The sequence below is a fragment of the Gossypium hirsutum genome, chromosome D04 (assembly GCF_007990345.1).
Source record: "Gossypium hirsutum isolate 1008001.06 chromosome D04, Gossypium_hirsutum_v2.1, whole genome shotgun sequence".
Lineage (NCBI taxonomy): Eukaryota > Viridiplantae > Streptophyta > Magnoliopsida > Malvales > Malvaceae > Gossypium > Gossypium hirsutum.
In genome coordinates, this window is record NC_053440.1 from 613406 (window position 1) to 625458 (window position 12053).

Here is a 12053-nt window from a genome sequence, read left to right on the forward strand (position 1 = left end):
ATGTTTTATATTTATATTTTTAAAAAATTATGTTTAAATACTTACTCGTCCTATCTCGAAATTTCTTGTAGTTATACTGTCTTTGAGATGTTTTTATTCGCGATTTTGAACTAATTTTCTAAATACCTAGGGGAGATGAACCTTATGATGAATTTTGTCTTTTGATTTCTGTTTTATGCAATGAATAATTGAATCTTATTCTCAGTTATGTGTGCTTAATCCTTGATTTAAGATTTTCGAATTATTAATTCATGTTTGATGTGCCTAATTAAGAGTAGATCTAGCATAATTGAGTGGAGTTGCATGTAATCCTAGAAATAGGACGACATAAATCTAACGAATTAGGTATTCATAAACGAGAACTCAATCATATCCATCAGCACAAAACCCAACCAGGCGAGTCACATTCACATGGTGGATTCTACCTATCGAACCCACGTCATTGATGAACTCTTAATATTTAACTAAAGTTTCTACTTTTTTTTATTTCCATTTTTAAGAAAATGTTATTTTATTAATTCAATTATCTAAATTAATATTATTTTATTTAAATTATATTAATCCTCATTTAATTATTACAAGTATATTATTTTAAAATTATAAAAAATATTATTTAATAAATTAAACAAATAAACATTTAAAATCACATACATTACATTAAAAACTAATATATCTAAATATATATTTTACCACTTATTTTAATCTTGTTATTTTTAATTTCATCAAAATTATATATCACTCGAGCCACTGCGACTGCTGACTGGTGATTATTGAAAGGTTCTGAATTAATACATCCAAGACTTTTATGAGCATTGCCATTGACTGACCGACGACTTGTATGAAAGAATTTTCCACATTAGCTTTGTTAGTGGACTGATTTTTCAAAGAAGGACTTGCTCTCAATTGCAGCCATAAAATAAATGAATGATTGGCATTTTACATTAAAGAACATCTATTGGAACCCACCCATTGTTTGAAAAGTCAAAAAGGGTGGGCACCGAAAGTAGAAAGTAAAATTGGTTGGCAAGTTGGGTTAAAAGTTGGCATGGGATAATTGCAATTTTGGTCCCTAATTGTATAGGGACATTGCAAGTTGATCCTTGAACCTCAACTATAAATAGGCCTAACCATTTCTTACTTTCTTCATCCCACACTTGCCATTCTCTACTTAAGGCAATTGTTCTCTCTCCCTATTTGTAAACTTTCACTTGTATTTTTGGAGTGAAATATATTTGGTAGTGCCCGAGGACGTAGGCAAAATTTGCTGAACCTCGTTAAAATTCTAGTGTTCTTTATTTTTGTTCTGCATATTTTGCAAGTGTCATTGTAGTGATTTATTGTGCTATTAAATTACAATAGAGGATATTCTGGCTAGGAAAGATCTGGTATGTAAGCGATCCTCGTGATCCACCTCTCTTTCCTGGGAATTGAACTTAGTGTGATTTTTCAGTACAATAATTTTACTCTTTCACACGCTTCCGCGCAACAATTGGTACCAGAGCCAGGTTCGTACTTGGGGAATACGACCGTTTACGGTACTATTTACGTATACGGCACTATTCACGTATACGGTACTATTCACGTATACGGCACTATTCACGTATACGGTACTGTTCACGTATACAGTAGTTGGGATTGAGGAGAAAAATGGCAGCAGCATCGTCATCAGCAAGGACTACTGTGACAAATGCAAAATTTGAAGTAGAGAAATTTGACGGTACCAATAATTTTGGTATGTGGCAATGTGAGATCCTGGATGTCTTATGTCAGCAAGAGCTAGATATAGCCCTTGAAGAAAAACCTGACAAGATGGATGACAAGGAGTGGGCCAAGATCAATAGACAGGCGGTGGTACAATCCGCCTATGTTTGGCCAAAGAGCAGAAGTACTCTGTCATGAGGGAGACATCAGCGAAGAAGTTATGGGATACACTGGAAGAAAAGTTTCTAACGAAAAGTCTTGAAAATAAGCTTTATATGAAAAAGAAACTTTATCGATTCACGTATGCACCCGGTATGTCGATGAATGACCATGTGAACTCATTCAATAAAATTTTAGCAGACTTGCTAAATTTGGATGAGAAATTTGAAGATGAAGACAAGGCATTATTGTTGTTGAATTCCCTTCCTGATGAATATGATCATCTTACCACCACATTGCTTCATGGGAAGGACACGATCACATTTGATGCAGTCTGTAGTGCGTTGTATAGATCTGAGACTCGAAAGAAAGATAAAAGAGATCACAGAGATACAACCGCAGAAGTCTTAACAGTAAGAGGTCGTTCACACAGCAGCAAATCTGGTAGAAGGGGAAAGTCCAAAGGGAGACCCGCCAAAGATGAATGTGCCTTTTGCCGTGAAAAAGGGCATTGGAAAAAGAATTGTCCTAAGCTACAAAAGGGCAAGGCTATTTCTAATGCATGTGTAGCGGAGCATGATGAGGAGTCAGACTTTAGCTTGGTTGGCATGGCAATGGCATGTCAAACGGATGAGTGGATTTTGGATTCAGGATGTACTTACCATATGTGTCCTAATAAGGACTGGTTTTCTAGTCTTAAAGAGCTAGAAGGTGGAATTGTTCTTATGGGCAATGATAGTGCTTGTAAGACAATGGGAGTGGGTACAGTCCAATTGAAGAATCACGATGGCTCAATCCAAGTCTTGACAGATGTTCGCTACGTACCTAGCCTGAAGAAAAATCTCATCTCATTAGGTGCCCTAGAATCTAAAGGGCTCACAATCACTTTGAGAGATGGATTACTAAAAGTAGTAGCTGGGCAACTGACGGTGATGAAAGGCACAAGAAGAAATAACTTGTATTTTTTAAATGGAAGTACAGTTATTGGATCAACATCAACAGTTCTACAAAAGATGTAGATTCAGAGGCTACCAGATTATGGCATATGCGATTGGGACATGCTGGTGAAAAAGCTTTGCAGACATTGGTGAAGCAAGGCTTATTGAAAGGTGCAAATTCTTGCAAAATGGAATTCTGTGAACATTGTGTTCTGGGCAAGCAGAAGAGGGTAAAATTTAGTCCAGCAATTCATAATACGAAAGGAATTCTGGACTACGTTCACAGCGATGTGTGGGGACCTACCAAAGTAGCTTCTTTGGGAGGTATGCACTATTTTGTTACTTTTGTTGATGATTATTCAAGAAAAGTATGGGTGTATCTAATGAAAAGAAAAAATGAAGTTTTGGATGCATTTCTGAAGTGGAAGAAGATGGTGGAGACTCAGACAGGTCGAAAGGTCAAACGACTTCGATCAGATAATGGTACTGAGTACAAAAATGATCCATTTCTACAAGTATGTCAAGATGAGGGCACTGTGCGACACTTCACTGTTCGAGATACACCACAGCAGAATGGGGTGGCAGAACGCATGAATCGGACTATACTGGAGAAAGTTCGATGTATGTTGTCCAATGCTGGATTGGGCAAGGAATTTTGGGCTGAGGCAGTTACATATGCGTGCCATCTAATTAACCGATTGCCATCAGCTACAATAAATGGAAAAACTCCTATGGAGATGTGGACTGGTAAACCTGCTACTGATTATGATTCTTTACATGTTTTTGGTTCCACTGCATATTATCATGTAAAAGAATCTAAGTTAGACCCAAGAGCAAAGAAAGCATTATTCATGGGTATAACTGGTGGTGTAAAAGGATACCGTCTCTGGTGTCCTGATACAAGGAAGATTGTTTTCAGTAGAGATGTAACTTTTGATGAATCAACCATGATGAAGAACGAGGATTCACAAAAGGATGACAAAACCAGTAGTACTTTGCAGCAGGTGGAGTTTGAAAAGGTTAATGATGATCCAGCTAATATTGAAAGAACAAATGATGAAGAAGTTTCGACCCAAGAACTTCTACAGCAACAAGATTCAATTGCATATAGGAGGCCAAGAAGAGAGATTCGTAAGCCTGCTCGCTTTGACGATATGGTGGCCTATGCACTTCCAATTGCAGATGATGATGTTCCTTCCACTTACACAGAAGCAATAAGTAACTCTGATGGTGTAAAGTGGAAGCAAGCTATGAATGAAGAAATGCAGTCTCTTCATAAAAATAGGACTTGGGAGTTGGTGAGACTGCCCAAGGGAAAGAAGGCAATTGGATGCAAATGGGTATATGCAAAGAAGGAAGGATTTCCTGGTAAAAATGAAATTCGATACAAGGCTAGATTGGTAGCAAAGGGTTACGCTCAGAAAGAAGGAATAGACTACAATGAAGTGTTTTCTCCAGTTGTGAAGCATTCGTCTATTCGAATTTTGCTAGCCTTGGTTGCGCAATACGATCTTGAACTAGTTCAGCTTGATGTGAAGACAGCATTTTTACACGGTGATTTGGAAGAGGAAATCTATATGACTCAGCCTGATGGATTCAATGTTGCTGATAAAGAAAATTGGGTTTGCAAACTGACAAAGTCGCTTTATGGATTGAAACAATCTTCGAGGCAGTGGTACAAGCGATTTGATCAGTTCATGAAAGGGCAAAGGTACACAAGAAGTAAATTTGATCATTGCGTATATTTTCAGAAGCTACAAGAAGGAACTTTCATATACTTGCTCTTATATGTTGATGATATGCTGATAGCATCTAAGAGCAAAGTTGAGATTGAGGGATTGAAGACTCAACTCAATCTCGAGTTTGAGATGAAAGATCTAGGTGAAGCTAAGAAGATTCTTGGCATGGAAATATGTAGAGATAGAGCTCATGGCAGAGTTAGCTTGTCTCAGAAGCAGTATTTGAAGAAAGTACTACAGCAGTTTGGCATGAACGAGCAGACCAAACCTGTAAGTACCCCGTTGGCTTCTCATTTCAAGCTTTCTGCACAACTATCTCCTTCGACGAATACGGAACGAGAATACATGTTGCAAGTTCCATATTCTAATGCAGTGGGTAGCTTGATGTATGCAATGGTGTGTACAAGACCCGACATTTCACAGGCAGTTAGTATAGTGAGCAGGTATATGCATAATCCTGGAAAAGGACATTGGCAAGCTGTGAAATGGATTCTACGGTATATTCATAAGACCGTGGATGTTGGATTACTGTTCAAGCAGGATAATACACTTGGTAAAGGTGTTATTGGGTACGTTGATTCTGACTATGCCGGTGATTTGGACAAGCGAAGATCAACCACCGGTTATGTGTTTACACTTGCTGGAGGACCAATAAGTTGGAAGTCTACACTACAGTCTACAGTTGCATTGTCAACCACAGAAGCCGAATACATGGCTGTAACAGAGGCTGTAAAGGAGGCTATTTGGTTACAAGGTATGGCTAAAACCTTGGGGTTGGTTCAGGAGTATATTAATGTGTATTGTGATAGTCAAAGTGCTATTCATTTAGCAAAGAATCAAGTCTATCATGCACGTACAAAACATATCGACGTACGATTCCATTTTGTGCGGGAAATTATTGAAGAGGGGAAAATTTGTCTTCAGAAGATCAAGACTGCAAATAATCCCGCAGATATGATGACCAAGGTGGTAACAGCAACCAAGTTCGAACATTGTTTGAACTTGATTAATATCCTGCAAGTTTAACAGTTGAAGAAGGCACTATCAAGTATTGTTGTCAAAGGCAGAAAGAATTGTGTGAAGATAAGATTATCCTAATCAAATCTTCAAGGTGGAGATTATTGGAACCCACCCATTGTTTGAAAAGTCAAAAAGGGTGGGCACCGAAAGTAGAAAGTAAAATTGGTTGGCAAGTTGGGTTAAAAGTTGGCATGGGATAATTGCAATTTTGGTCCCTAATTGTATAGGGACATTGCAAGTTGATCCTTGAACCTCAACTATAAATAGGCCTAACCATTTCTTACTTTCTTCATCCCACACTTGCCATTCTCTACTTAAGGCAATTGTTCTCTCTCCCTATTTGTAAACTTTCACTTGTATTTTTGGAGTGAAATATATTTGGTAGTGCCCGAGGACGTAGGCAAAATTTGCTGAACCTCGTTAAAATTCTAGTGTTCTTTATTTTTGTTCTGCATATTTTGCAAGTGTCATTGTAGTGATTTATTGTGCTATTAAATTACGATAGAGGGATATTCTGGCTAGGAAAGATCTGGTATGTAAGCGATCCTCGTGATCCACCTCTCTTTCCTGGGAATTGAACTTAGTGTGATTTTTCAGTACAATAATTTTACTCTTTCACACGCTTCCGCGCAACAACATCCCATTGTTTATTTCTTCATCGGCGCTCCACCGGAACTTGATGATGTTAAGACCCAGACTTGTCTTGTTTAGCATCTTTGCCCTTACTTTATCCCCAGATGTTTCCGATGGTAGAGCAGGCAAAAGCAACCACTGCGGCCCATCTTTGTGTGGACACGTTAATATCAGTCACCCTTTCCGACTAAAAGGTCAGCCTCGTCGATGTGGTGACCGTAGGTTTGAATTAGAGTGCAAGAGAAACCGCACCAGTTTTCCCATGAAATACGGAAACTTTTATGTCCTAAACATCTCTTATGTTGACCGAACGCTTCGACTTGTGGATGTGAGTCTGGTCGATGAAAACTGCTCAATTCCTCGCAGTTCCATTGTCGATTCTTCAGACAGCTATCTAGAACACATAATAGCGAATGGAGCAGACACCATGTATCTGGTAAATTGCACGACAAGGATGAAGTCTTCTTCAGTTTATGTCGATGCTTCTCGTTGCCCAACCAATAGCTCTTCTTCTCCTTGGACCTACTTCTACTTTCTGGTCTCGTTTTCAAATATATCCGATTTCGATCATTCGTGCAGATTTATAGCCCAGTTTCCTGTCATGCTTTCCAATATTAGTGGCTTATCCCCTTCTTACATTTACAAAAACCTGTTGGAAGGCGTCGAGGTGTCCTGGTATCGTTTTTGGCCTTCAAACCCGATTCTCAAAGTGTAAGAGACTTCGATCTTTAGATTCTTTCAATCTATAACTTTTCAAGGCCTTATTTATTGATTGGTTGCTTTTTTTTCCTGGGGGGGTATTCTAGCTTGCTACAGTTGCTACTTCCAATTGCAGCATACATAGTAACCATTGCGAACTTTCTTCAGCAGGGAAGCATCAACTATTATACTCCTTATCATAAAGGTTAATGTTTCAGATTTCATAAGTATCTGTATTTATTGGATTTGCCCTTGAATTGCATTCAAGTTAGTAATACTATTGTTGAATTGGTGTTTTAAACAGCATCCTTCTTAGTTTGTTTTGCAGTATCAGGTAAATCTCTTTCCCCGCCCCACTTTTTTATGTTATCTTTATAAAATAATCATGAATGCTGATTTATCCTTGTGTATGCCCCTTGATGGGCAAGCAGCTGGCATATTATTAGCGAGAACTTTGTTGGGGATATTCTGCCTCATTACACTTGTTATACACAAACTAAGGAGGAGGCATTTATCGATGGATGATAATATTGAGAACTTTCTTAAAAGTCAAAATAATTTAATACCAATTCGATATTCGTATTCTGAAATAAAAAGAATTACGGAAGGTTTTAAAGTTAAATTAGGTCAAGGAGGTTATGGTTCTGTGTTTAAAGGAAAGCTTCGCAGTGGTCGGCTAGTGGCAATAAAAATGTTGGATAAATCCAAAGCAAATGGAGAAGATTTCATCAATGAAGTTGCTACTATTGGAAGGATTCATCATATTAATGTAGTGCAACTTATTGGATTTTGTGTAGAGAGATCAAAACAAGCTCTTGTATATGATTTTATGGTGAATGGGTCTTTGGATAAAATTATATTTTCAAAGGAGAATTGCACTTTAAGTTGGCAAAAATTATTTGAGGTTGCACTAGGTGTGGCTCGAGGGATTGAATACTTGCACAGGGGTTGTCAAATGCAAATTTTGCATTTTGATATCAAGAAATTTTGCATTTTGATATCAAGCCGCACAACATTCTTTTGGACGAAAACTTTATCCCTAAAGTTTCTGATTTTGGTCTTGCAAAATTATATTCAGTGGATGATAGTATTATTTCTCTCACAGCGGCTCGTGGTACATTAGGATACATTGCTCCTGAATTATTTTACAGAAATATTGGAGGCATCTCATATAAAGCCGATATTTATAGTTTTGGAATGTTATTAATGGAAATGGTGGGAAGAAGAAAGAATTTGAATGCATTTGATGATCATTCTAGTCAAATTTATTTTCCGTCATGGATTTATGATCGATTTGAACAAAGAGAGAACATAGAATTAGGGGATGAAACAGAAGTTGATGACAAAATAGCAAGGAAGATGATAATGGTTGCATTTTGGTGCATACAAATGAATCCCACTAATCGTCCTTCAATGAGCAAAGTTTTGGAAATGCTCGAAAATGAACTTGATCACCTTGAATTGCCGTCCAGACCTTCACTATTTTCTCTCGAAAAGTCAATTGAAGATCATGTTAGTAAGAATGTATCGGAGGAACCATCAACGTCAAAAAGTTGTGTGGACCTCTAAGTATAATGTTTGATTTTATTCGGGCCTTTTATACATATAGTTCTGCAACTGTAAGCTTTTAATTTGTAGCATTTCATGTTCAGTTGTATAATATCCAGCATCATGTAATACAACTATTAATGGATGTGTGTTTTAGACTTTAGCTCCTTAGCTTCATGTTTCAATTATTAAAAATGTCTCCCAGTCACCATATAATGAGTTAATATCAAATTCGTTTACAATTATTTAGTATATAAGTGACTCTTAACATTGGGTGATCTCATGAGAAAGTTTTTACTGATCTCTTATTGTAATATGTAATCATGCTGATAAAAGTATGTTGTAATAATTATGAGTGTGGTGTGGCGGTTGCTCACTTCATTTTTAAATCATTTAGTCAAGAATTTGAGTTCCGCTCAAAGAAATGGAACACTTACCAACGATGAATACCTTAATTTTGACAATTAAACAACATTTAAGATAGAATCTTATCATTTATTAGTAGAATTTATATACCAACAGCCATGCAGCATTTCATTTATGAGTTCATATAAAATCTTAGCATTGGTGTAATATGAGTGTGCTAATAGACGATTTCAAGTTTCAACTGATTCTAGTACTACTAATAATGAGGCTCGAGCTTGTTCTTATTCCATTTCTGAAATAGTGGCTAGATCTCTGTTAACCGGCTTCCTAGGTATGGTGGCACCCATCGTCTTCGTTGGATCCGTCGACGCAAAAGGATTTGGTGGCATTGTAAGAACGTCAAGCTCTCCCTCTAACATCTGAACCACCACTTTCATCGAAGGACGATCAACGGGATACCACTGAATGCACCAAAGTCCAACAATCATGAGTTTCTTTGCTATCCCTGTTTGTGCATCATCTTCAATTCGAATCCCGAACTCCCCTCCTTTATCCAAACGATCATATGCCCATTCTGGGAAATACACTTGGCTTGTGTTCTCGACCGTAACATCTATGTTCTTTCTCCCCCCAACCATTTCAAGCAACAGCATTCCAAAACTATAAACATCAGACTTATATGACACATTTCCAAAGTTGCGAGACAGTACCTCTGGTGCAATATAGCCCATGGTACCTCTAGCTGTTGTCATTGAAATAGCACTTTGCTCCTTGGAACACAATTTAGCAAGGCCGAAATCAGAGATCTTAGGATTGAAGTTGTGATCAAGCAAAATATTGTGAGGTTTGATGTCAAAATGGAGGATACGTTGCTCGCAACCTTGATGCAGGTACTCAATGCCTTTGGCTACACCGACAGCAATATCCTGAAGTTTTTCCCAACTCAGGGATCGATCCTTGCCCTTGGCTGAAAATATGAACTTCTCTAATGACTCGTTTGGTAGGTATTCATAAACGAGAGCTCTGTCATATCCATCGGCACAAAACCCAACCAGGCGAGTCACATTCACATGGTGGATTCTGCCCATCGAACCCACCTCGTTGATGAACTCTTCACCATTTCCCTTGAAATTATTGAGCACCTTGACAGCAACTAAAACATCACTGGAAAGTCTGCCTTTGAAGACAGTTCCATAGCCTCCTTGTCCCAGTTTGTCCTTGAAATGATTAGTTATCCTTTTAATATCAGCATAGGAGTATCTTGAGGGTTTAAGCTCTTTATAATCTTCCAAAAACTTTTCAATCTTAACTTGGCTTTCTTTCTCCTTTTTGTCTAACCGATATCTCCACCCAACTGCAATGGCAATGGTTGCAGCAATTGAAGAACCCAACACAATACCTGCAAATCAGCATACATCCCTCTGTTATATCCCGTCTTAAATTATTGAAGCTAAAAGGGAAATTTCATTTACCTGCAATCATTAGCCTTTCTCCCAAACCTGCCAAGCATTTAAAATTATTCAGCTTTGATACATGGGAAATCTAAGAAAAGGGCTCACTGTAAGTTTACAACATTAAGCTTCACGTTGATGCAGGCTAATGAATTTTTTAACGTACGTTGTACAATTATAATAGTTAAAACATACCTATATGGTGCTTGGGGATATAAAAACACTCGGTTTGTTCCTTGGTGCTATTATTGTTGGTCAATCTACATCCCCTTCCTTGAGCTTCGCAATCACCACAGTCTGGTTTATACCAACGTAACTGAAAACGGATACCATAAGGAGAAATGGGTGTTGAGAAGTTGCGAAAGTAGCTGCAATTCAACAGGTTGAGTCCATAATAATTTTCATCAGAAGCAAAAGCTATAATTTGGGAGCCAGGGGTGCTTAAGCAAGCGACTCTATAACTTTTATACAAAGCCTTTTCTTGGCTTGAACATTCAAACAAGGTATAGTTGGATTCAGCTGGTTGGGATCTATAATCTTTTAGGCCGCTGAAACCTGGTTGTTCCTCCGCGAATGGAAAGGCAAATAAATTGAGATCTAAAAGCTGCTGCCAGAGGCAACGGCCGGGAACGTACAAGTCAATCCGTTGAGCTTCATAATCTATGTGCTTCACCAATAGCTTCAGCGAACGTGGTATCTTCAGCAGGGTCTGTTTGTTTTCTGAGCAGGAAAGCTGAAACCCAGGATGAGGATAGCCGCAGTGGGGAGACTGCTGGCCTTCTAAACGGAAGGGGAAACGGACAGGTGGATCCTGGTGGTTGCACCGCCGCACCTTGCAGTCGTCTTGGATTGGCACTGCTTCTGCAACATTCACAGCTAAGATAAAGCAGAATAACGAGTAAATTAACATTGTTCTTACTAACTTGTGAGCCCCTGAAGTGAAACGAGCTTTAAATAGTTTCATTGACATAGGTGGTTCAGCCCTTGAGAGTTCCACTTATGCACGCAACGCAGCTGCTGCTTTACTGTATAGCTTTGTCTCGTTTAACAGGGTCTTCAACTCTTCGTCCTCTCTTTGTCCTCTTTTATGAGTAAATGTTGGACATGTTTGATTGTTAGCAACCCTTTCTAACCTTGTTACTAATTTTCTTTTATTCCCGTTAGTTGTAGTAAAATTTGAGGAAAAAACACTGAAGATGAGAATGAATACCGATTTGCTGTTGTGATCATAGTGGGGTCAGCTTGACTGACTTTTGTTTTTCCACCTTCGTTGAAGCTTCCCTTCGCTTTATAGTTTTTACTACATTTTGTTTGGTATGACTAAGAAGTTGACTGACTTTTATGGGTTCTTTTTAATGTCTATCGTTTCTTTTCTAATGTAGGTGGTTTTTTTCTCACTTTCCTTTTCTAATTTATCTTTTATTTTTGGATTTTAATTAAAAATGGCAAAACTCGAATCATATGTTTTTAAATTACTTATTTTAGATACAACAAATTTTTTAAAAGTGGATACAGGACAAAATGAGATGATTTTTTCACATGAGTATGAAACAATTATAGTCCCTATCTCTAAATAATCTTTTACCTTTCTTTGTATATAATTATTAAAATGATAAAAATGTAATAATATATTATAGGAAAAAAATCATATGTTTTATATTTATATTTTTAAAAAATTATGTTTAAATGCTTACTTGTCTTAAAAAAAGTAAAATTATTAAAATAACTAGAAATAAAAATTAAATTAAAGCAGAGCGAAACAAGGTGAGATGGGATGGGGATGAATGCTTTTAATATAT

At 37.6% G+C, this 12053-nt stretch overlaps 3 protein-coding genes and 1 pseudogene across 3 annotated transcripts; 3 read left to right on the forward strand and 1 right to left on the reverse strand.

Moving 5' to 3' along the window:
* Nucleotides 1-6197: 6197 nt before the first annotated feature.
* LOC121216197 (uncharacterized) lies at nt 6198-7865 on the forward strand. Its single transcript, XM_041091558.1, has 3 exons — nt 6198-6901; nt 6997-7094; nt 7194-7865. Exons 1-3 carry the CDS (start codon nt 6237-6239, stop codon nt 7265-7267), a joined length of 837 nt encoding a protein of 278 aa, XP_040947492.1. The 5' UTR covers nt 6198-6236; the 3' UTR covers nt 7268-7865.
* Nucleotides 7275-8458, forward strand: LOC121216427 (rust resistance kinase Lr10-like). The gene is made up of 2 exons (XM_041092105.1): nt 7275-7803; nt 7968-8458. Exons 1-2 carry the CDS (start codon nt 7275-7277, stop codon nt 8456-8458), a joined length of 1020 nt encoding a protein of 339 aa, XP_040948039.1.
* A 492-nt stretch (nt 8459-8950) lies between these two features.
* On the reverse strand, nt 8951-11408 carry LOC107937628 (rust resistance kinase Lr10). Its single transcript, XM_016870548.2, has 3 exons — nt 10450-11408; nt 10276-10302; nt 8951-10202 (listed from the first exon to the last, which is right to left on the reverse strand). Exons 1-3 carry the CDS (start codon nt 11222-11224, stop codon nt 9085-9087), a joined length of 1920 nt encoding a protein of 639 aa, XP_016726037.1. The 5' UTR covers nt 11225-11408; the 3' UTR covers nt 8951-9084.
* LOC121216428 (rust resistance kinase Lr10-like) overlaps nt 11350-12053 on the forward strand; it is a 2393-nt pseudogene continuing 1689 nt past the window's right edge.

Coding starts and splice junctions, on each gene's coding strand:
- LOC121216197 (XM_041091558.1), top strand. CDS start 6,237: ATGATGTTAAGACCCAGACTTGTCTTGTTTAGCATCTTTGCCCTTACT. Junction 6,902..6,996: donor TCAAACCCGATTCTCAAAGT/GTAAGAGACTTC, acceptor GGGGTATTCTAG/CTTGCTACAGTTGCTACTTC. Junction 7,095..7,193: donor TTATACTCCTTATCATAAAG/GTTAATGTTTCA, acceptor TGTTTTAAACAG/CATCCTTCTTAGTTTGTTTT.
- LOC121216427 (XM_041092105.1), top strand. CDS start 7,275: ATGAATGCTGATTTATCCTTGTGTATGCCCCTTGATGGGCAAGCAGCT. Junction 7,804..7,967: donor ATTATTTGAGGTTGCACTAG/GTGTGGCTCGAG, acceptor AATTATATTCAG/TGGATGATAGTATTATTTCT.
- LOC107937628 (XM_016870548.2), bottom strand. CDS start 11,224: ATGTCAATGAAACTATTTAAAGCTCGTTTCACTTCAGGGGCTCACAAG. Junction 10,303..10,449: donor TATCCCCAAGCACCATATAG/GTATGTTTTAAC, acceptor AATGCTTGGCAG/GTTTGGGAGAAAGGCTAATG. Junction 10,203..10,275: donor AGAAAGGCTAATGATTGCAG/GTAAATGAAATT, acceptor GCTGATTTGCAG/GTATTGTGTTGGGTTCTTCA.